Genomic DNA, 19,834 nt, shown 5'->3' with positions numbered 1-19,834 from the left:
TCTCTACACAAGCGCAGACCCCTTAGAAGTGCTAGGAGTTCGGCATGGATTGAATTTTGACTAAAGTTTTTTGACAAACCAAATACAAGGTTACCTGTATTATCTCACACAACTCCTCCATTTTTTGCCCTTTGAGAGTTATCCTTGCTGCTTCCCTCAACATTCAATATGAGTTCATTGAGTGCAAGTTTCAACCATTTAATAATCTGAGGGGGTTTAAATGCTTTGATTAGGAAAGAAAGTTTCCATAATTTGGCTAATTGAACATCACCCTTTCACTGCCATTTTTTGCATTAAGTTTCCTTGATATGCAATTGTGTTAATATCTTCATTATTCTTGATTTGATTCGATGAGGGTTCATACCAAGGTTTTCATGTTCTGCACGATTCCTTTTCAATCCACAAAAACCAACATATGAAGATAGGCATCAAAACCTGACTATGGCTTTTCTTAACGTAATCACCAAAATAACGCCATGCCTTTACAACTTGCAAAATATTATGGAGTCGAACAACATGAATTTGGAACAAATGGGAAAAGAAATAACAAACCTCTTTAATGGAAACTACAAATAAGTTCATAGCATGTGACATATCAAAAAAAATTTTAAAATAAAAAATTCTACCACGTCATAGGGATTAAATTGGATAAAAATATATAGTATAAGGATTAAATTAAACAAAATTAAGGTGTTGAGGTACTAAATTGAAAAAAAAATAAAAAATTACAAATCTTTAAATAGATTATTGACATATTTATTAATAAGCTAAATATTTAAGTGTAAAAAATGTATGGTGTTAAAAAATATATATAAATATTTTCTTATTTGATTATTTGATTCTAGAATATGTACATTAATTTATCTTTTCTTACAAAAATTAAATTTGAATTCTCTTTCTATAAAAAAAATTTGAAAAAATTTCATACCTAAAATCAAATTTAGATGAATAACTTGCATTATGTTATAATAAAATAATATAAAATAACTAAATAAATTCTTTTTTTTCTATTTATAATAGTATAAAAATTTAAAATTTATTTAACTTAGTTTTTAACTTGAGGTGAACTCAAATTAGTAAAATAAGTTGATTTAGTTACAACTTTCATAATTTATAAATACCTATTCTTTTAAAATTATTCAACTCTTACCCGATTTACCTTTTATTTAAATTTACTCAAAGTTTCTTATAAATTAACCTATTTTATTAATTTAAGTTCACCTCAGGTTAAAAACTAAGTTAAATACATTTCAAATTTTTATACTATTATAAATAGAAGAAAAAAAATTTATTTAGTTATTTTATATTATTTTATTATAATGTAATGCAAGTTATTCATCTAAATTTGACTTTAAGTATGAAATTTTATAAAAAGATAATTCAAACTTAATTTTTGTAAAAAAAGATAAATTAATATAAATATTTTAGAATTAAATAAACATGTAAGAAAATATATACATATATATATTAACACCATAAACCTTTTACACTTAAATATTTGACTTATTAATAAGTATATCAATAATCTACTTAAGTATTTATATTTTTAAATATTTTTATCAATTTAGTCCCTCAATATCTCAATTTTGTTTAATTTAGTCAATATATTATATATTTTTATTCAATTTAGTTCCTATGACATGACAGAATTTTTTATTTTGAAATTTTTTTTGATCTATCATATGGCACTAAGATGTCAGTCTATCAATGTTATGTTAGCATGACCACGCCATCATATTAGTGTCACGTGATATTGTCACATGATCATGTTGACATTGCATGACATGTCATGTCATCATCTCAACGTCATGTTATCAAAATGTAACAAGTCAACACTAATATCATCGTCTAATGTCATTGTTGATGTCATCTTTTTTAACAGTAAAATTGAATACGGTTAGAAAGAAAAACTAAATCGAAAAAAAAAATTAAAATTAAGGAATTAAATTATTTTGATTTTGGATATAAAGACTAAATTAAACAAAACGAGAGAATCCAGAGACTGGATAGGCCTTTTGATCAAATAAAAATGTAAAAAGGTTAATATTAATTAGTGTATGTATTTCATTATAACATTATGCAAAGATTTGGCCAACCAATGATTAATGAAAAAATTTTCTTCAGTAATCATTTAGATAATTATTGATTCATGAAAGGAATTACCGATTACAAATTCAATTTTTCCTTCCATGACATAATTTCTTAATTCTTTTACCCAAGTTTTATCCTCCTCGTTCATTATATGCAAAAATGGCATTTAATACTCTTAGCTTGCTTTTGTTTGTTCTGAAGTTACCCCGCCCACCAAGTGGCCCCGGAAGCCACCCAAAAGCAGTTCCACGCCCAAAGTCCCACCAAGGAAAAAGCGCGTGGGAAAAGCATCCACCCGGCCTGACAAATACATATGGGGTGAGAGCTGTCTTTCGCTAGATATTGTATTTATTCCCACTATTCTATTATAATACTATTAATAATATATACAACAATAAAATACGTGCATTGCACTTATTATTCAGTCTTTGTCGTACAGTTACCTTTTATTTGTTTAATAACTACCGGTAACATGTAACCGTATGTTTTTTTTTTTACGTGTCTTTCTGATGAATAAACATGAAATCAAGTTTTTTACAATAAAATAAAATTTAAGATTATATAAATTATTCTATCTCTAAAATTAAGGTAACATGGTATTACATTTTATGAAATTCGTGTATTTATTTAAAATTAATGTTAATGAAATACCATCAATAAGAGCCATTTTATTGAAGTTTATATTAAATTATTCCAAATTAAAAAAAATAAATGTGACAATGCTTTTATAAATAATATAAATTTAAAAATAAAATTTTATGCATTTTATTCATATTAATCAGAGAATTGTATTTGCAGATTTTTTTTGTGATTAAGCCAATTCCTCGCTGATAGAGAAAAGATCGTGAAAGGTTAAAATTGCTGCTGCTACTTTTGGGATTAGCCAATGAGAGGAGGAAGATTAGTACCTAGGGTACGGCCGGGAGGATTTGATAAGTGTCCAGGTGAGGCGGATGGATCCGATTCGAAGTGCCAGATGGACAGCGCCACGTGCCAGATCGGACTTGTGTCCTCACCTTGTTGGCATATGTTTATACATATCATTGCCAGACCTAAGCAAAGGGGAATTTTAATGGGAAACAAAGTACATACTTAAATGATAAAGTCAAGGTAGTGCTATAACAAATCTTGATCTATACTTGATTAAACACTAATTATATTTATTTCTTTTATAATCATTTATATCGCGAAACCCTATGTCTTTAATAATAAAAGGTCTGTCACGATGGTTCAATAAAGAGACATTTCATGGGTGAAATATATAAGAGTTTACATTTAATTATAAAAAAATCATAAAATTATTTTTATTTAGACATTCTGAAAGGAATTTTTTTTTTGAAAAATGAAATGAAATTCCTTTTGAATATAGTTTGGTTTGTAGGGCAGGGGGGCAAACTGTCATGTCAAGGATTAGTAATTGTGATAGGAACATGTCATATGAACAAGAGTGGCATAACATACCCAACAAAAGGCTCTAGAAAATTTTGGCCAAACTTTATCTCCTAGTAAAAAAGGTAGTATAATGATAGTTGCTCCTAATTTCATAAAAATATATACTTTTTTGTAAGAGAATTAGTGAGGTTTTACTTTCTGATTTATATTCTGTGAGATCTTAATGTTAATTCATTTTCATTAAAAAAAAAGAAAAAAAAAAAGGAGAGGAGAGGACACAAAATTTATATTTGATGCATTGACAATATATGATTCTTATATATTGTCAGCTCACCAAATGTTGTCAGCTCAATAGTAAAGTAAAATTAAAGATAAAAATAAAAATTAAATATTAATATTTTTTAAAAAAATAGAAAAAAAAATTCTTTTTTTTTTCTCTCTCAACACCTCATAAGGATTTTTTTTTTTTGAAAAGAAAAATGAAGTTCCCAGACAAGATAAGGTATAAGGAACATACGTAGGACTAGATTCAAGTAAGTTTTATGTCAGGAATTAAAAATGGAATAGGAAAGTTAATGGGAGGGAATTGTTATTACAATTGGACAAGACACATGTTTTTTTCTCTTTGGAGCATAAGAGGAAACGAAAAAACATCAATCCAATGTCAAATGACCCACAAATTCAATGAAAAGGTGATAAAATGAGACACCAAATATGGCACATTGCATATATTATATATATAATTTTTTTAATTGAGAGAAAATAATTAAAATTTTCCTTTTTAAATAAAAAATTATGTACTAATTAATAAATCAAAAATTTCGAAATGCTATTTTTTGATATAGACATTAAAAGCCAAATGCCAAAACAATAGACAGCATATTGCTTCTTCTGTTTTTGGTAGGTACCAAACAATTTAACTTATCTCGAGTCTTAACTATACTCTTTGATTTATTTTATTAGTGTACCCTTATTAATGGGTACTCCAATATATGATATGGTTAAAAAAAGCAAACATTAACTTTTCAGTACATTAAAAGACATTCCAAATCCTTCCTAAAAAATTAATCCAATCCCTAATTATCTGAATAGATGGGTTATAAATGGAGCAATCCAACTAATTACATTTAATTGTAATTACTAGGTATGTCATATGTTTGAAATTTCTTGGATGATAGCTGGACCTAGTCAACATATCGCTCACTATCTATTCTATCTATACTTAATTCCTTGTATTATCAAATGAGTATGACTATGATTTTAGTATACGTTAACAATAATCTTAAATATACGATAGTTATGAGATATGGTCAATATCACTATCAATGGATTTTAAGTGTCGAAGAAAAAATACTTAAGTTATAGATACAAAAATTTCCTAATTTTTTTTATTTGAAAATGAAATATTCCAATAATGAAGTAGCTATATATGGAAAACCGGTCATTTTTTTTTACATATAAAGTAACATGTTTTTTTGTTTGGTGTTGGTTCTGATGGACCTACTAATTGAGGAGTCTTATTATTTTTTTTCCCAAAAAAAAAAAAAGAACAAAGAAGGTACAAGTAATCCAACCGAAGAGAATTGAAGAAATTACTTTTTGGAAATGCAAACAAAAAATCATAAAATAAGAATAAGAGAAGAGAGATTCTATATATTCACTTGTTTGTCCATCATGTCACTTTCCTGTGGATAAATTTGCATAAGTTGAGAGGTTCATGTACTTGGAATTAATTCTTGAAAAGGGACACTCATGGAACGATAGAGCTTTTGAAGACGTTGACAGGATTTAATGGTCCATACCATACTTGCACTTGTGAAGCCCCTCTCTCTCTCTCTCTCTCTCTCTCTATATATATATATATATATATATATATATTGATATATGTATATTATACCATACCATACTTGTCACTCAAAAGATTGGGAACTGAATTTGACAAAGCTTTTCATGGACATGTCAATTTTTCTTATTCTACTATTTTTACATATAATTTATAAACTTTTTGGCATTTTTTACCTGCAAACAACAAACTGTCAGCTAATTGGTTGGATCGGTCACTTTGCAGCCGACCTCAATGAGCTGTGGCATGAAAATTATAGTGGGCCTAAAAGTAAATGGACTAACTTGCTTTAAACCTGGCAACCTCGGACTTCACCTTTGATATAATACTGATTCACCTCATGGGTGGGCTATCAGGTGTCCCATCCCATCCCATCACATACCTTCTTTTAATAATTTTGCCTCAAAAATGCCACTTCCACCCCAAGCCTAACAGTGTACCATATACAAATACTCAGATTTGAGGTTAGATTTGATTTTAATTTGATAATTAAGCCAGAATAGAATAATTTGAATACATTTTCTAGTAAGTTGGAGTTTGAACCTTGAACTTCTACTCAGTCTCAGGCTCAGGCTCAATTACATTCCAAATACTCAACTGGAGAAGTAGCAGGTTGTTTTCCATCAAAATATTCAAAACAAATAAGATGAGGAAAAAAAAAAAAAAGGAAGGAGAGCAACAATAAGATATACACCAAGGGAGGGATCTACTTTCTGTTTAGCCCCCATAGGGAGACGTATTCTGCAACGCAACAAAACTGCATTCCAACCATAAGCGCGGATAAGCTGCATGTATATATTCATCTCTCTTCCCCTTAGTCATCTTTGTAGGGACGAAGGGGTATCTAAACCAGCAGCCAACTAATCAATTTCCTCCCATGGAGTGTCCGCAGGAGAAGCATTCAGCCCAGCAAGAAAAGGCACTGGTTTATCCTAGTACTTGTTTGTTCAGTTGATGCTTCATTAACCCTTAAGCAGACCCGAATTCACTGGCTTCTGGAAGATTCGGACCACTGGCATTCCATCATCATCATCGTTCCCAACTCTCCATGACCGATCCTTCTTCCTCTGGGGCTTCTTGTGGTGCTTATGGGATGCATTTGACTTCTTAACTGCTGCCTTCTTGGAAGCAAGTCCATTGGCCAGGTCAAAGGAACTAAGATCATCCAGCACATGCTTTAGCACAGGTGTAGTTTCACTTCCATCTTCCAAAGAATCTTCAACATCAGATGCATCTGAATTGCGAACTTCAGACAAGGTTGGTTTCCCATCATCTTCCACACCACCTTCATCGGCCATACCAGGTGGTATTTCATAGTGAGGCAGCTTTCCATCAATGTAATCCTTCAAAATTTGGCGGGCTGCTCTAGTTTCGTCTGGTAGTCCACTAGAGGCAACATACCCACGTGAAGCACAATAAGCTCTCAAAAATTCTGAGGCCTGAGGAGGCCGAGACTGTGATTCATATGGCTTAGGTTTTGGTAAATTAATTTTGTATACATCCTCGATAATGTGCCTTTGGACTCGATTAGCAACAACTTGCACAGCCTCCCTGTGCTCTGTCATCCGGTCAATTGGCAACACCCCTGAAGCAATCATCTCATATCTTGAGCTTGAGAAAGATGGAAACACCAATCCAGGACAATCACATAGAGTCAGCTCATCAGAAATTATTAATGTCTGGAAATGCTTTGTCTTCCCTGGGGTGGAGGTGACACCAGTACGTTTCTGGCCTAGCAAAGCATTTATGGTGGAGCTTTTGCCAACATTAGGATACCCCACAAATCCCACCACTACATTCTTTGGTGCTGAAGTTCCTTCAGCATTGCAACTAGGAGATTGAATATTGGATGATATGGAGGTACCAGAGCCTGATTTCCTCATTTTGACTATTTCTTCTGCCTCAGACTGTAAGCGGAACAAGAGCTCATCCCTCCCATATATTTTTGTGTCGGGATCATCACTCTTTTGCATGCTATTTTGAGTCTTCCATGGGTCAATGAGCATTTTTCCTTCTAATGCAGCAGAAGCAGCTTTAGCAGACCAGAACAGAAAGAGAATCTTATGAGAGCAAAAAAATTTTGCCCATTTTTCCCTACAAAGAACAGAAGCAATAATGATTGTAAGAGGTTGAAAAACTTGAATCGATCCATGGCAGACCAGACATGTAAGAATCGATACTAACCTGACAGAAACTGGCAGAAGATCTGCCTTGTTTACAAGAAGCAATGTTCTCTTATGCTCATCGATCTCTCTTGCATATGCCTACATTTTAAAAAATTGGTTTGAAACAAATTTGTCAGCAACACAGGTAATCACCATCCAATTAAGTAATATGAAAATAAAAAAATAAATATATAAAAAAGGAGAAGTATGAGAATGGACAACAAACAATATGATCACCATTCTAAAACCTTTTTCTAGATAAATGATCACTATTCTACATTTGTTTCTCAAGTAGAATTAAAATGGGTATAATTTCAATTGACCTTAATTTCTTTCCTTATTGGACATCGAAAAGGTGCCACTGAAGATGGTCTTTCCACAATTTGCTTCACAATATTCAATGGAATTAATGCAAAATGCTCTCCAATAATGGAAACCCAATTTTGCACATGAAGATAAACAAGAGTATTTGTATTAAGCAGAACTTAAATTTTTAACAATCAAAATTTGAAGAGAGTTGTTATCAAGTTATCATTCTAGCATCTGTAGGAGTGCGTGATACACTACTATAAAATTCCTTCCCACCTCATCGTTTTAACAAATAATTCCATTGGTCTCAGAATGCTAATTGATTAGTCGCAAGATGTCACAAATAAGCAGAAGCTCTACCTATCTGAAGCTGCTTTAGCATATTTAAAGAGCAACATATTCTGGACAAGAGAAATACTATATTACCTCAAGATCAGGACAACGATAAAACAGAGGGTCCCTTGCATCAACAACCATCACAAGCTGAAAGAACACAATGTGATTACTAAGATGCATGTAATAGCATGGAAAAAGCACAAAGAACACAAGAAAGAAAAGAATGACTGAATTAGGAAAAATGAAGAGAGGAAAAACCCTCAGAATCACATGCTTTTGATTCATATATTTGCTTCAAACAAGTGTAAATCTTTTCCCACTTAATAATAAATCAAAATTAAATTAGTAAGTCTAGACAGGCATCCCAACCCCCTCCTTCCTTTCGTCTGTGCCTCCCCCTCCTTTCTTCCCTTCACCTCTCACCCCATTCCCTTTATCCAGGCACATACATCTCGTGCCTATGCACATATTTTTACAAGGGACCCTTGGCTTAAGTGTCATTTTGTTTTCTTAATTTGCCATACTTGTCTTTTTACAAGAACTAAATAAGGGTGATATTATCCAGCTGTGACTTCTTGTTGCAGATAAGAACTAGGGTGAAAGTATATGATAATTGAGAATGCTTGATCTTTTATGTTAACAAACATTAATGTGTGTACTATTTTTGAAAATTAGTGCATTGCTTCACATAGGCAAGCTTGCTTGCTTTTTTTAATTTTTTGGCATCTAGCACCTCTGGCCCTCCATTTTGATTCTACCTCATGCCTTAGAGAACACTGCTTTAAGAAAATGAATCAACTACAATTTCTTCAGGTCAATCATATATGTAACAATATATATAATGTAGAAAGATATTTACCTTTCATATAAAAAAATATGAAATTTCTACATTACAAGAGACAAAGATCATACCAAATCACTGCGTTCAACAACCCGCCAAAGCTGCCTCCAGATATCCAAGTTCTTCTCAAATGGAGTGAGAACAAGCTTCTCATTCTCCTCAAGTCTACAATAAATACAAAGGCATGAGAACACAAAGTGCATGGAAACATATTAAGCAAAGTCCCTAGATGCTTCCATTTGCAAAGATAAAATATAAAGCATGAAGAATCATTCCTATCATAAAATTTTCGTCTATGTGAACAAGCTTATTCAAAGAATGCTTCTCTTCAGACATGACTTGCACGCTATCAACAACAAAACAGGTAGAGGGGCAAGGACCTTTAAGCCAGTTTTGAACAATACCTGTAATTACTAACTTTACATATACAACATCAAATCATTTAGAGATGGAGACAAATTGATTTCAAGTTTTTTCTAGGTTTGTTATAGCTGGTAAAGTTGCTCTTTACTTTTTCTGGACCTGGTTGAAGGCTTAATTTGGATGTAACCCAGGATGTATCCTTGACAATATTGATCAAGCCATCCTTGTGCAATTAAATACTACTTTTGACAGTCTTGATTACATAATTTGTCATTGACCTCTTTTAAGTGATTCAAAAGAAGAAAATGTTCAAATAAGTTATAGCCTAACCTTGCCAAGCTCCGGCGCCAAACTAAGAAAGCTTGTTTCTCGTTGGCATCTAGCTCTTCAACAGACATTCCAGAATTCCATGATGGCCTATATGAATAGAAAAAATCTTCAGATTCTAATCATACATATGAAACTTGGTTTTTGGTAAAACAATAAGACATGCCTGCGTGGAACTCGGAGACTACTAGCATGCAGTGCCTCCTCTTTCTTCTGTTGCTCTCTCATTTCTTCAGGTGTCATACCACTGGTGCTTGAGCTTGTGTCCCTAGTCACAAACAACAGGCATCAGATAAACCACTGATATCAAAAATTAAAGATTAGTTGTATAGGCTTGAATCTATAAATCATAAAGAAAAAAGGATCAAGAATCACTCACTATAAACAAAAAGCTCTAAAAAGAAAAAAGTGGCAAACTAAAGATATGAGAAAGAACTAATATCAACACATTCAACTTAAGAATGAGTTGGGCACTTATCTGCAACCATCTCCTTATGCCTACACATCAAGTTTAATCCTTTTATTACAAAGGGAGGGAGGAGGACTAATGGGACTCAATGAACTCTTCAAAGACAAAGTAATATAGCTTCTGATTAAAAGCACATTATTCTGGTAACCTTAGCTAAAGAAATTAACAACAAAGTCAAATCTGAAAATCCTTGCATCATACATACCATTAGGCATGCATCTCACTAAAAATACTATTACAATCAAAGTCCAAGCTGTAAGACTAACCAACATCAGAAAAAAAAAAAAATTCGGCCCAATGAGAAACAAATGAAACTCAAAAACAAAATCAACCAATTACCCTAACAGACAATCTCCACATAAAAAATCCAAACTTTCACCAACTTAATAAAACAGGGTCATCTTTTACAACTACCATTAAACCAAATAATAATAATAAAAGACTAATCTAAAGCTTACAAATTTATAAGGAGGTTAGGGGTGGGGTGCTGGATAGAGAAGAGTTGGTCAGCTTCCTCAGCCTGCTCGATGACGGCATCGATGTCGCTAACTTCTGTCACAGATTCCAAAACCTTCTTATGCTGGCTCTTATAAAACCTCCCTTTCTCTTTGGATTGTTGTATCATTGAATTATGATGCTTCATGAGGGCTCTCCCTAGGCCTGTCTTCTCATTCTTCCCCATCTCTTTTTATTCAAATTCAGATAAACCAATGCCCAGAGAAAAAAAAAAAAAGAAGACTTGAGAAGGTTGAGTTGGGTTTTCAATTGGCGGTGAATGGGGAGGGTTTGATTTGTGTTGCTTTTATGTTGGAGGCTGTGGAGCTGAGAAAAAGCAAGAAAAGAGCAAATGGCGTTTACGTTTTTCCTTTCTATTTTCTTTTTCCGGTCTTTAAATTTCATTTGTTAAAGGGCCGAGCGGCCCAGCCTAGACCGCCTACTTAAAGACATTGTCATTAGCGTCATCCAACCAAAGTCTTACTTACATCAGCCACTGTTTGACCGACCATATCAATCACTAATAATTCATAATATTATTATAAAGAAATTTTTTTAAATTCAACTCTTTCTTTTTAATTTTGTTTAACATTTTATCTTGATTTTATGTTTATATTCAATTATTCAAAAATATTTTATTTTATTTTTTTCCATTTTAAAGCATATGATTTGGCTTAGTTTTAATCTTTAATTATTAAAATTAGGTTAAAATATTATCAAACAATCTTTTACTTCTTACAATATTTATACATTAAATTTGCTTAACATTATCTTAGCTTCTCTTAATAGCACTTTTAGAACAGCTTTACGTGAAAAACACTAAGAAGGTCCAATTAGATAAAAAAAAAAAGAACTTGATTATCATTTGAACATATAATAATTATTTAAAAAATAGATCAAAGAAGTATTTATATGTAGTATATATAAAAATATGAATGTGTGTGAAGCTTTGAATTGACAAAAAAAAACACAATATCATTTAATATATTTCTAAATTGTAATTCAAAGACATCTTTTATTATAAATTCTAAATTTTAATTTTAATTAATTAATAAAATTGAAATACCGAATAAATATTTTTTTTATCTAAATAGAATATCAAATTATTGACAAAAGAAATTCAAGAACCTTCACTGTTATCTAATTAAACATTACCTTCACATGATAGAATCCAATAACTTCCCTATATCTAACTGAATTACCTAACCCCCAACCCACATTTGCGCGCCAAAACTCTATCCTCTTATCTCCCTCTCGTTATGCCAAGATTTCTTTCTTGTTATTGTTGATCTCATTTCTTTTTTCTTTGATCATCAATGGCTACCGAAGACAAAGACATTCGCCAAATAGTTAACCAACTCAATCAAACTCTCTCCATGACTGACCAATATCTTGACCAAGTAAGCCAAGACAGGAGTACCAAAGTGCTTAATATCTTGGCAGAGGCAGCAGCAGAACTCAAGGCAAATCAAGAAGATTTAAAGGAGGATTTTTATCAGTTGCTGACACCATTCTATCAAACCGGTGATGGTAATAGTCACAACTTTGATCTTTCTCAGTTGCAAGATGAGGTTCTTAGAGTGATTGGAACCAAAGGAGAAAATGAGTTGGTAAGTTTAGCTGAAGGTCTTGAAGAGTTAAAGAAAAGAGGGGATGAATTGAATGAGAGGGTCATTGAGTTGATGACGGATTACAATATAGTGCCAAAATGTAGTGGGATTGAAGAGAGTTCTAAAGAGAATAAAACCAAGGATCTTGGAAATCTTGCTTTTACTGAAGAAGATGGACAAGAGACGAGTGAAGGGCTAAAGAGAAAATTAGAAAGTGGAGAATTTAGCTTGTATGATGTTGCTATTCAATTGTATGGGTTTCCATGGGATGTAGCAATGGAGATAGACACATCTCTAGGGCATAGGAGGCTGCTCAAAAGTGAGTGTCTATTTTTTGAAGATGAGAGTCAAATAGTGCTTGATGACGATGGTGAATTGCAAGAAAAAGATGCAGGGGAGTTGAAATGGCTTAGAGTCAAGAAACTGAAACAAACCTTTGAGGAGTTGAAGAAGAAAATATACATAAAGGAGGAACTTGATCTGAATGTTTCTCCAAAAGCTTCAGATTCTGAAGATGGTTTAGATCTTGTGACTGTGAATATGAGAATAAGATTTCTGAGAGTGATAAGGAATTGGATTTTCCACATTGAATCTGTCTTTGTTGACCTCATGTATGAAATTTACTATATGTTTTCAGGTAATGAAGAAGAAGAGACCATTTTCCAAGACTTGAAGTCTAAGCTGAAACATATGATGGAAATCTACTTTGGGACGGTACCCATTTCAGTCTATAAGATCATTTACATGATGGAAAATCCCGAAGGGTTAAAGCTAGATGGACTGGTGATAAGAATGGCAACAGTATTTGGAAGTGACAAGGAAAGATTATATGAAAAATTGAAATTAAATGATAGGATGGATCAAGCTCATAAAATAATCTTGCTTCTGAGGTCAGTGCTGGTTACTGCAGGTCTGTCCTATACTCGATTGATAAAGGAAGGTGAATCTGCTTTATTTGAAAAGCTGCTTTCGGAATCTGAAGAGGAACTCAGAGAGTTCCAACGGAACATCGATTGGGTGAAGTCAGAACTCAAATTTATATAAACACAAAGCTGAGAAATAGGGATTCTTTGCAGGAGGGAGCACAGAAGCCATAGAAAGGAAGGAGAGATCATGAGCCTGGATTGGCTAGCAATCCAAACACAGAGAGATAGGTTAATACAAGTTTGAGTTTCTTACTTACTGCTTAGGGATTAATTTGTTTCTGTTTTGTGTTTTCCATTTACTTGTTGGTTTACCTGGATTTGGACATGGCTATATAGGTACAATTTGACCAGGGATACTTAATATCAAATTCATCATGTGGATATTGAAAGCCACATTGACCTCTTTGCTTTACTAGTATCATTGTCATTTTTTTTGTTCATGAAATTGTTCATTGGAGTTGAGAATGGAAGCAAACCATCTTTGCATAAGTGACAATTGGTAGCTCTTCCATTGACGCCACATTGGCATGCATTACAGAAATTGTGTAAATTACAATGTTGTTACTTCCATTACTTTGTTGTAGATCACTTCAGAAGTTAAATTAGTCTAATTGCTACTTGTCTATAAAGGTAATCAGTTGATGAGAATTTCAAGTCTCTAATTTCTTGCCAAGCCTATTAAAATTGAAATTTTATATGTTTTATTTTTGTAATAAATTTTTTTAATTTATTGATTCGGATTTTTAAATTTAATTTTCTTTAATGGAACTTAATAAAAAAACCTCACTCATTTGACTTGGAAAATTTTACCTAAATCTTACCCCTTTTTTTGTTGGTATTAACTTAGAGATTGGTTCCAAGGGCACAAATATAATAATTGGATTACATTTACTACTCCCTGTAGGGTAGTAGCTTATTGAAAGTAATCCAGGTCAGTCATGGCTATTTTATTGGAATTTTGTAGTAAAAATGGAAGAAAAAAAAAGCCCCAAGGGAAAAAGCTATGGATAAAAGGGGAAAAAAAAAGAAGATAAACAGTGGCCCACGTGCAAGTAAGACCAAAGAAGAAGCAAAGGAGATAACAAACTTGAAACTTGGGTTGGGTTGGGTTGGGTTGAGCTTCCTTCCCCTTCACCAAAGAAAAACATCACTCAAAACACAAGGCGCTTCTTTTCTGTCTTGGCTGTTTTGCATAATTGTCATTTCGTGCAAAATGCAATCTTTGTCTAACTGACCAACTCACCCATTTATCCAACCCATTTCGTTTGCTTAATGGTTTTTTCTTCTCCAACTCTATGGGGGCTCAGAAGAGCATCCATGCAGGCAAAGGTCAGTCTTTTGTTTTATTTTTTGTTCTATTTTTTTTTCTGGTTACAGTGGCTGCCACATTTGTTGCTTTATTCTTAATGGAAATGATAATGCTTTCCAATCTTTTAATTTGTAATGAACAGCCAAGATTGATGTTAATGTCGATTTCACCCACAAGCTTTGTGCTTCTATGATGCTTCCTTCTTTGAGGTTCTTACTTCATGCTTTAATTTTTCATTGCTCTTTCACCCTTTATTTTTCTTCTTAATGGGATTTTAGTTAATGGGTTTCAGTAATTATTTAACTTGTTTTCACTTTCTTTATCTAACAGGAACCCTGGCAGTCCTCTTTCCCAAGTAATCGGCAGGTAGTTTCAGTTTAGTTTCTTCTCCACTCTTTTTTTATTTTGATAATTTGGTACTAGGTTTTCTCTTTCTATTAAAGATGCCATCTTTGGTTGGTGACGAATTGCGGGTAAAGGATATATGATTAGAATTTCTGAGTTTTAGATACTGACTTAAATATTTGTTGGTATGATTTTGTTATTTTCTCTATACATCTTCTGGTATAGCAAATTGGTGCACCAAAAGTATTTGGAGTTGGATAGATAGTTTCCTTGGTTTCTTGAGTTGGGTGGCAATTGAATTTAGATTTCGGGGATTAGTCCAACACCTGTTTCAATGTTTTTGTTGCAGTCTTTGCATCAAACACCCAAATTTATTTGGTGGGAGTGAGAAGCTTGATGTATCGTGGGATAAGGGGTTATATGATTCGAATATCTTGGTAGCTTATCGGAGGCCTCGACCTCAATGGGTTGCTCAACAATGTTTCGTCATGCAGGTATGTCATCAATATTGTGATTTAGTTGTTATTATCATGGCCTTTTGTGGATGGGAAAGAAATAAAGGGTACAGTTTACATCATAGTTAGGTTGCTGTTAATTTTATTTAGCAAAACCCAATTGTAAAGTTGGAATGTGGATCTAGTTCTTATTTATAATCATTTGGCACAGCACTCACTTTCACCTGAGATTGGAGTCCATGGTATACCTGTGGACAATTTCTCTCGTTCAGGGAGTGGAGGTGTGAATTTGTCTCGATTATCAGTTGGATTGGATCTAAACGAACCCGCAAGTTCCAAATGGAGCAGCACAACTAGTATCAAATTTGAGGTTAGGTCAAAGCTTGTTACATTCATAGTCATTAGTACCTTACAATCAGTTTCTTGGAAGGGAATGTAACTGTTATTGAATGTGCACCTCACAGAATGTTCGCCTGTTGAATGATGACGGACGCTCCATTACCAGGGACCTTGATGGATTTCCTGTCACTTGCAGGTAAAGATCCTGTATTCTTTTTAAATTCCAAACAATATGTATAACTGATTGTTGACCATAATTTAATTCTTGTGCAGTGGCAATGCCCATGACAGTATGGTAGTCTTGAAGCAAGAATCACAATATGCAAAGGCAAATGATCGCAGTTTTTCTCGTGTAATCTATTCATTTTTACTGCAACATGCTAAGTGAAATTTACATGCATATGTCTTGAATAAGGGCACTAACCGGATGTTTCTTTTCATTTCAGTTTACTATGCAAATAGAACAAGGGATTCCAGTTCTATCCAAGTGGTTAATCTTCAACCGTTTCAAATGTGTTGCAACGAAGGGCATCAAACTTGGACCAGCCTTTCTCTTGACAAGGCAAGTTATGCTGTAGCTTTTTTTCCTTTTTCTTTTCCCTTTCTCCCCCCCTCCGGTGGTTCATAGAGGTGATAAACTTGATTATTTAAGGGTGGCTAACAGTAAGCAGAAATTGGTAACATGAAGGTATGAAGCAAGAAATATGTGAATAGTTTGTAAGTTTGTAATCCGCTGTGATTGGAAGCATAAGAGATGCTTTAAGAGAGGTTTGTTTTGCAATATATCAGAACTAGAGATAATAATACTACAGAGAAGAAAAGAAGCTGACATGTATTAAATAGAAAGCATTGATTTGAAATTAGAAAAATTATAGGAATTTCTATCTTGACTTTGAGGAGTACATGAATCATGCTCTAGAGTAGATAACTAGATCAGGTGTTATATCATTTTTAAATTTGCTTCACTCTTACTTTTTCCTCTGACAGCCTGACAGGTGGTTCAATTGTAGGAGATATGGCTCCTTATCAAGCTTTTGCAATTGGTGGTCTTGGTAGTGTGCGAGGGTATGGTGAAGGTGCTGTTGGATCTGGAAGATCATGTTTGGTTGCTAATAGTGAACTGACATTTCCTTTGGTATGTAATTGCTTTATTATTATATAGAGGGCATTTGTTCTAAGAATGTATTTGGTATTTACATCTATTATCTCTGGTAGCTGTTTAATGGGTATGTTTAACTGCAACAGTGCTACATGTAGCATTTGAAATTTCTTAACTTCACAAGATAGCTGTTGGATCAAGAGAGTTCATTTATGTCAGATTGATGGTTTAATGTAAATTATTTTGGGGTGTGCTTTCTCCTTCTATGTTTGTGTCCATGCTTGAGCACACATGTAGCAGGCAGTTTTTCTATGTTCGGTTTGTATGATTAAAAAGATTGGGTTGGTTTAAAACTGGACAGATTTTTTATATTTTTATGCTTAAACTGGACTAAATATTTATTTTGTTTCTTGGAAACCAAACCAAATCAAAAACTGAATAACAAAATACATGCAGTCACCAGTTACACTGACTATCATTCCTGGAATTTTAATCTCTTACATAACCTGACTTTTATCTTAAAATGTGGAATAATGAGCTTGTCATTAAATTAAAGTAAAACATAGAAAAACACAATTTTCATTAAAGTCCTATACATGCTTAAGTTGACGTACTTAATGGTTTATATATAAATAATATGGAAGTACTTTAATTTGAATTAGATTATATTTATCAAGGCTCCAAAAAGTCTCAAAGTGTTGTTTAGTTCTGGACTTAATTTTGTTCATTCTATTTAAAAATTTGTGAATGAAAATTTTGATTGGCATTGCATGTGTCTGACTTATTCTATAGATGTAATGAACTAGAAGTATGACATGACCCTAGATTATTTTTTGCTCCATTCAGAGCAAGATGTTGGAAGGCTCTCTTTTCCTGGACTGTGGAACTGATTTGGGCTCTGGTCGGCTTGTACCTGGTGAGTCTCATTCATCTACTTGCTTATGATCCTTAAAATTTGCTGACAAAGTTGTATCTTAATGATAACCAAATCTTATGCTTCTAGTTTTCACTAAACCTTGTTTCTGACCTTTTGTTAATTCTCAACTAGTTGCATTGTGTATCGCAAGTTTAAAACAGCATGATTTTGCTTTCTACACTTATGAACATCTGCTTCTTTTTAGTTTTTATCATACAACTGTGCCCAGCCAGAAATTCCTACCAGGAAGCTGGGCCAGGTGCCTGCAGTATCTTCTTCACTTGAATAATGGTTTATTCTGTAATTTTAGGATGGTAGTTAATTTTAGATGTCAGGTTCTGGTATTGATGTATCAGATTTTGAATATTTTACCTTGTGGCTAAAGCATCCCAGTCTTTTATTTCTCCATCCTTCCTTTTGGCTGGTACTTTGAAACCTGCATCATAAACAATTATCCTGTAGCATCCAATTGCTTCTGGCATGCCTTAGATGCATTAACTTAGCTTGTATCCTTTAATTGCTACTCTCCTTAAACTTCTTGTGATTGCGGGAACAAGTAACAATACCGTTGCCAGTATATTTTTTTTACAAAAATATTTAAGTGTATACAGCCTTGAAAGTGCCATGCAATGGAAGATATCCAAGAAAGGAATTGATTAGTTGTACTTCTTGTACACAAGAATGAGAGTTTTTACATCATCTTTTTATAGTACTTTATACTATGGAACCCATATCACTAATTCACTAGGTATTGAAGCAAAACTGCCCTTCAAGAATTCATCTTCTCATGACCGGTTTAATTTTTGAGTTTCAGGAAATCCAGCATTGAGACAGGGCAAACCAGGATCTGGAGTTGGACTTGGATATGGTCTTCGCTTCAAGTCTCCAATTGGTCATTTCCAGGTTGATTATGCCATCAATGCCTTTCATCAGAAGACACTATACTTTGGCATCACAAACCTTGCTTCTTGAATGGCTTAAGCATGCTCGCCGCCAAATTCTTGATCTTCCCATTTCATTGTTATGGAAAAAGATCAATTTAAGGGAGAAAATGGGGGAAAGAATGGGAAAGGGTTGGGTGAGGGACTGAGGGTGGTATTGGGTGGCCTCTGACGTCTAAAGGGTTGTGGGTGGCGCAGAGTCCGGCATATTGATTGTCTTCAATCAGCAATGAGATTGCCATTTCATGAATATACTTGGAGCTGCATGTAACCAAGGTTTTTCCCCTTTCCCATTTGCAAGCATTGTACTTGCAAAATTATAGAGTAGAGACATGTCTTGCAATTTCTTTAGGAGCAATTAATAATGTCATTCATTCTTAAAGTAGAGGGTTTAGATGGTGGAAACAAGGGGAGCAGAGGCTTCAGACGTTGAAAATTTTTCGGTACAAATACTTATTCTAGTAGAGGTTGGTCAATTTTCAGACCAAGAAAAAGAAGCTGGTTTCAACACAACAAGCTTGCTCTCTTGTTGACATTAGTGGAGGTCATTTGATCCAAATTAGTTAGGTTCTGTTTATTGATATTTTTATCATTTATATTTTATTTTTTAATTAAAACTAAAAAGCAAAAAACAAAAAATAATAAAAAAACAAAAGCAAAAGTTATCAACTAAGCAAAACTTTTAAAGCTACCAGAAACTGCTGAGCTGCTCTAAAAGCTTAGTTTTGGGATTCTATAGGGCATTTTGACTGGAAGAGGAGATGATGTTACGCTACAGATTTTAATTACGAACCACTAACAGGGGAGATTGGGTGCAAGGCGTGCGCGTGTCTGTATCGTTCAATGTAAGATTCATTCTTTCAAGGAATACTTCGATGTCTCTTCAGCTCTGTTAAGCTTGATTGTTGTAGTTACAACTTAGCATAGAGCCAATCCCTCCCCGAATACCTTTACAAAAAGAGCAAAGAAAGACTACTATTTAGTTTGAGTTCTGCTGCATCTTGCCTACAATGAAGACACCCTGAGACTTCCATAACCATGACTAGTCACAACTGAATGTCATTTGCGGCCAACCAAAGTTTTAGCCTTTTGGTTCTCAAAGCTTTAGGAATAACTTATGGTTAGTGAACCAGTCTGCCTTCTGTCTATCAACCATCAGAAAGTTGCAGCAAAGTTTTCCTGAATTTTAAGCCTCTATTTACATCATTCAGCTCATTCATTTAAGTATACTTGGCTCAAATGACTAAATGTATAGACAATAGA

At 33.5% G+C, this 19,834-nt stretch overlaps 2 protein-coding genes across 3 annotated transcripts; one reads left to right on the top strand and one right to left on the bottom strand.

The window, feature by feature from the left end:
* Positions 1-5,770: 5,770 nt before the first annotated feature.
* On the bottom strand, positions 5,771-10,996 carry LOC110412800 (GTPase LSG1-2-like). Its single transcript, XM_021423424.2, has 7 exons — positions 10,595-10,996; positions 9,834-9,935; positions 9,671-9,757; positions 9,049-9,142; positions 8,227-8,283; positions 7,511-7,590; positions 5,771-7,420 (listed from the first exon to the last, which is right to left on the bottom strand). Exons 1-7 carry the CDS (start codon positions 10,816-10,818, stop codon positions 6,289-6,291), a joined length of 1,776 nt encoding a protein of 591 aa, XP_021279099.1. The 5' UTR covers positions 10,819-10,996; the 3' UTR covers positions 5,771-6,288.
* Positions 10,997-14,288: 3,292 nt separating this feature from the next.
* Positions 14,289-19,109, top strand: LOC110412454 (Outer membrane OMP85 family protein). Of its 2 annotated transcripts, none has more exons than XM_021422985.1 (11): positions 14,289-14,496; positions 14,619-14,685; positions 14,807-14,842; positions 15,171-15,315; positions 15,488-15,646; positions 15,741-15,811; positions 15,889-15,943; positions 16,062-16,177; positions 16,603-16,750; positions 17,561-17,630; positions 18,445-19,109. In XM_021422985.1, exons 1-11 carry the CDS (start codon positions 14,463-14,465, stop codon positions 18,600-18,602), a joined length of 1,059 nt encoding a protein of 352 aa, XP_021278660.1. In that variant the 5' UTR covers positions 14,289-14,462; the 3' UTR covers positions 18,603-19,109. The 2 variants fall into 2 exon arrangements, with proteins under 2 accessions (XP_021278660.1, XP_021278659.1); XM_021422984.1 differs by having other exon boundaries at positions 15,889-15,967; positions 18,445-19,108.
* Positions 19,110-19,834: the final 725 nt, after the last annotated feature.

The sequence above is a fragment of the Theobroma umbraticum genome, unplaced genomic scaffold (assembly GCF_002168275.2).
Source record: "Theobroma umbraticum cultivar Fairchild unplaced genomic scaffold, ASM216827v3 scaffold_95.0, whole genome shotgun sequence".
NCBI lineage: Eukaryota > Viridiplantae > Streptophyta > Magnoliopsida > Malvales > Malvaceae > Theobroma > Theobroma umbraticum.
This window is presented reverse-complemented; position numbering and strand designations above follow the sequence as displayed.

Excerpts from the sequence above, each read along its gene's own strand:
- LOC110412800 (XM_021423424.2), bottom strand. The coding sequence starts at position 10,818 with ATGGGGAAGAATGAGAAGACAGGCCTAGGGAGAGCCCTCATGAAGCAT. Across the intron at positions 9,936-10,594 it reads CCTAACCTCCTTATAAATTT|GGACACAAGCTCAAGCACCA; the intron begins GTAAGCTTTAGA and ends GTTTGTGACTAG. Across the intron at positions 7,421-7,510 it reads CTTCTGCCAGTTTCTGTCAG|GGAAAAATGGGCAAAATTTT; the intron begins GTTAGTATCGAT and ends TGTTCTTTGTAG.
- LOC110412454 (XM_021422984.1), top strand. The coding sequence starts at position 14,463 with ATGGGGGCTCAGAAGAGCATCCATGCAGGCAAAG. Across the intron at positions 14,686-14,806 it reads ATGATGCTTCCTTCTTTGAG|GAACCCTGGCAGTCCTCTTT; the intron begins GTTCTTACTTCA and ends TTTATCTAACAG. Across the intron at positions 15,647-15,740 it reads CAACTAGTATCAAATTTGAG|AATGTTCGCCTGTTGAATGA; the intron begins GTTAGGTCAAAG and ends TGCACCTCACAG.